This window comes from Phalaenopsis equestris, unplaced genomic scaffold (assembly GCF_001263595.1).
Source record: "Phalaenopsis equestris unplaced genomic scaffold, ASM126359v1 Scaffold000002, whole genome shotgun sequence".
NCBI classification, from domain to species: domain Eukaryota; kingdom Viridiplantae; phylum Streptophyta; class Magnoliopsida; order Asparagales; family Orchidaceae; genus Phalaenopsis; species Phalaenopsis equestris.
Window position 1 is genome coordinate 54,927,983 of NW_018164444.1, and position 3,953 is coordinate 54,931,935.

Consider the following 3,953-nt stretch of genomic DNA (forward strand, 5'->3'; position numbering starts at 1 on the left):
GCCTTATGGAAGAGTATTTTTTTTTTCTGAATAGAGCCACTCAAAAGGATTTTATTTATTTCATCTATTTTTTATATTTACATTATTATATTATTATGATATTATTTAGATTATATTAAATAAATTATTATATTTATTAATTATTATGCCACCCAATTCAATCCCTGTCAAACCAACGAACCTTGAACCATTCATTCATCCGGTTGTTCAGTCTGATTTTCAAAAACTTACTTCTAAGTATTTCATTATTAAATATTTAATCAACATAATATAAGCACGTGATTGACTTATCTCAATTGCTATCTTTATATATTTTTTTTCTCTTATAAATTCAATTATTTTTTCAAATGTTTCAATCAACACATGATTATAACTCATAAAAAAATTATTATTAATACTTTCTAATTTAAAATTAAACTAATTATAAATAAAATTTCAAATAAACATTAATATTTATTGTCCTAAACTTTCTTATTTCTTCAATACAAATAATCTCTTGCACCGATTTCTGATTTTTTTAAATAAGACCATATATTGGCATTTAATAACTTTTTAATTAATTAATTATTCTTAGAAAACATTATAAAATTCTAAGCTTATTTCATTGTTGCTTAGTTCGGCCGCGTGTTGGTGACTCCTGCACGCGAGTTTGCATGGGACTTCATACCTGCACCTAGTGTGTCTCCTGCGTGTCTCCTGAGCAAGAGTATCTTCACACACGCATGCTGACGTACTTCCTTCGGATTTAACTCAGTGTCAACAATGCTAAATTGTCTTCCTTGCACGAAACATTCACGAGTCACTAGCCCCTTCTCTATCTCACTCTCATCGCTCTCGCCGGCCCTACTCGCTTTTGGTTTGAATTGAAATGTTTGTCTGCTAATGACGAACCCATCAAACCATTAATCGACCCAGTCATTATGAAATTCCTCTATTAGTAGCATTATTATTAGTCATTACAATATAGGACCGACCAACAATAGATATGAGGCATGCCATGATTGATTATTCATGTTTCATCTTGACTCGAAGAAGCTCTAAAAAGCTCTGAAAGACTTGGTATTTTGTTTTTTGTGGTTTTGGTTGGTAGATTTACTTTCGATTGGTGAGTGTTCCATTGAAAGTCCATGTCCCGGGCCGGGCTTACAGTCTCGGTGCATTGGCTTTCAAAAAGTTTTGATTACAGAACTTATTGAACCCTGACCAAATATTATGGGAAATCTTGGTGGAACAAATCTAAACTATCTTAAGAAAAACACTTCTCATTCGTACCACAAAGGCTGACATGGAAGGAGTTCACTTTTTTGAGTGATCAATGACATTAATGGCAAGGACCGTATATATTTGTATTGCATATCACAAATGATGCATTGGATCATTTAACATGTGCATATTTTCAATCATCAGGTGTCATTTTAATCATATAATATAACAGGTATAGCTTCATGTAGAATCTTGTGCAGGACATGCAGAGTTTCACTTGCATATCGCAGATGAGAAAAAAGTCTATTCATCTTCATGTCATTTAAATCTTGCCATCATACAAGAGTAAGATTCTTGCATTTTACATTAAAGAAAATGTTAAGTATTTACTTTCCAAATCTGTCTTGAATCTCTTCATTTCTCCCTTCTAACTATTTCTCAAGCCTGTTCATTCAAATATCAATCTGCTGCAATTGATCATATCCTCCGTCTCGACATGGGTTCCCAATAAATCATTTGAGCGCACATGAAACTTCAACTGCTTTCAAAAAGAGTTCGCGGATTGAGTGCTCGAATCCAACTTCTTGGGATGGTTCAGTTTACTTTTAACCAAATACGCAATGCATTGAAGCACATGTGTTTGTACTGTTAGCAGATAAGATCAAATCATCATAGTATAATCGAATACTGATCATCAAGTCAATTTATTTCCTGCAACCCTGAAAGGCTTTTCCTCTGTGCATTCGTGCGTAGAAGTTTGTAATGAAAGCCAAAAAATACATGTACAGGAACCTGGCGTGTAAACACAAGCATTGTCGATCATGGAGCAAGTCTAGACAAACATAAAATAAAGTTTTGTAAGCCCATTTACTTAGCGAGCCAAACACTTTATTTAGTTCAAGCGTTTTATTCGGCCGTGTTTGACTCGATTGTAGTATATATGAGTGTATTGAATATCATATTTGATGCATCTACACCCCTCCACCAGTTCTAATAATATAGTTTCATGAATAAGAGGAAGAGTGCCTGCCTCATAATAATGCTAATTCTTTGTTTATTATAATTGATTTTTTTGTGCAGCAAGAAACCAGGTACGAAGCTGAACCTCGTATTGAATATCATATTTGATGCATCTACACCCCTCCATAAGTTCTAATGATATTGTTCATGGATAAGAGGAAGAGTGCCTGCCTCATAATAATAAGCTAATTCTTTGTTTTACTATCATTAATTTTGTTGTGCAGCAAGAAACAACCAGGTACGAAGCTGAACCTCGCAGTTCATATTTAGAGGGTGCTAGAGATATTGCCGTTTTGGAAGCAATGCTCGAATCAAGCAGCCAGAATGGAGCAAATATTACTGTGAAGAGTCTCTGATGGATTGAAGAAACAGAGGATATTATAATAGTTACTCATTTAACGTACGTAAAAATTGCCGCCGTGGGGAGACTTTGTCATAAATCAGGCTCTGCAAAAAATTTGATTGCTGCTTTTACTGATCCTTCTACAATAAAATTTGCTGCTTAAATCACATAGACTACCTACTTTAAGATCCACCATAATTCTCAATGGTGGAAGGGGGCTGAGAACATGTAAATTCCACTCATTAGAGCTGGCTACCACACCATGTTTATTTTGTCTAGTATTTTTTTTTTCAACAATATTTAATGAAGATATACATACATATCTTACAGCTATTTTTTTTACTTTCAATTTATAGCACATCTATTTCATATAAAAAATATCAATATTTTACCCTTCAAATATATATATACATATATATATATATATCTTATACAAAAGTAAAATACACTTCATGCATAAATAAGGCAATTTGCATGTAAATATTAGAATTTTGACGTTAGACATGTAAATACATACGAATTAAGTAATATATAAATAAATCTTCTACAAAGTATTAGTTGTGTAAGAAATAAAACTAAAATTTAGGTGTTAAATATGTTAATACACGGCTGAGTTCAACGCACGTAAATCTTTAAATAAAACAAATCTTCTATCATGACTAGAAAACCTATACGACAGAACAAAATTTTAGTTCACGACAGATTTGAAAGCAAATAACTGATGCACCTACAAGCGTCATTTCATAAATAAATGACATACATTATGCATATTAAATTCAAAAAAGTAAAAAAAAAAAATCCTAAAATAGGTCTACTCTAAAAAAGCATAATTTATGATTAACTTAAATAGAGTAAAACCTTTGAAAATTATCAAAAGGCCTAATGTTAATGCTAAAGCAAGTGACTGCATCAAATTAAAGGTATGTCTGGAGCAACTTATTTGGTGCGGTGACGTTTTACAAACGCTGAAAATAATATGTGACAGCTTTTTAGCTGCCCACCTTTCTGGCAGCGGTCTGAGTTTTTAAAAAAAAAATAAAAATTTCTAATAGTCATCGAACCTAACTTATCAACAAATTATTTTTAATCAATTCATCAGCAAATTATTCAATAAGCTGTAGCTGCCCCAAACAGATCATAAAAGTCCTCCAATAGAATTTTTTACTTCAAGAGATATCATTTATATAAAGTCTTCTAGATCATTATAGAATTTATCTATAGAACCTATATCTAAATCTACTTTAGAAGCATAAACACTTATAATATTAAAAATTTTAATATCAATAATAATCTTAAGGGCTATAATTTTATCTCCAATTCTATTAATTTTTACAACATTATCTTTCAAACTCGTATCTATAATTACACCTACACCATTTCTAGTGCG

General features: G+C 31.8%; 1 protein-coding gene across 1 annotated transcript in view; it reads left to right on the forward strand.

Annotated features, from left to right (window-relative positions):
* LOC110020873 overlaps nucleotides 1–2,733 on the forward strand; it is a 15,646-nt gene extending 12,913 nt beyond the window's left edge. Inside the window, exon 4 of the mRNA XM_020719149.1 lies at nucleotides 2,448–2,733. Coding sequence (XP_020574808.1) covers nucleotides 2,448–2,579 — 132 coding nt within the window. The 3' untranslated portion in view covers nucleotides 2,580–2,733. The remainder of the gene's footprint in view (nucleotides 1–2,447) is intronic.
* Nucleotides 2,734–3,953: the final 1,220 nt, after the last annotated feature.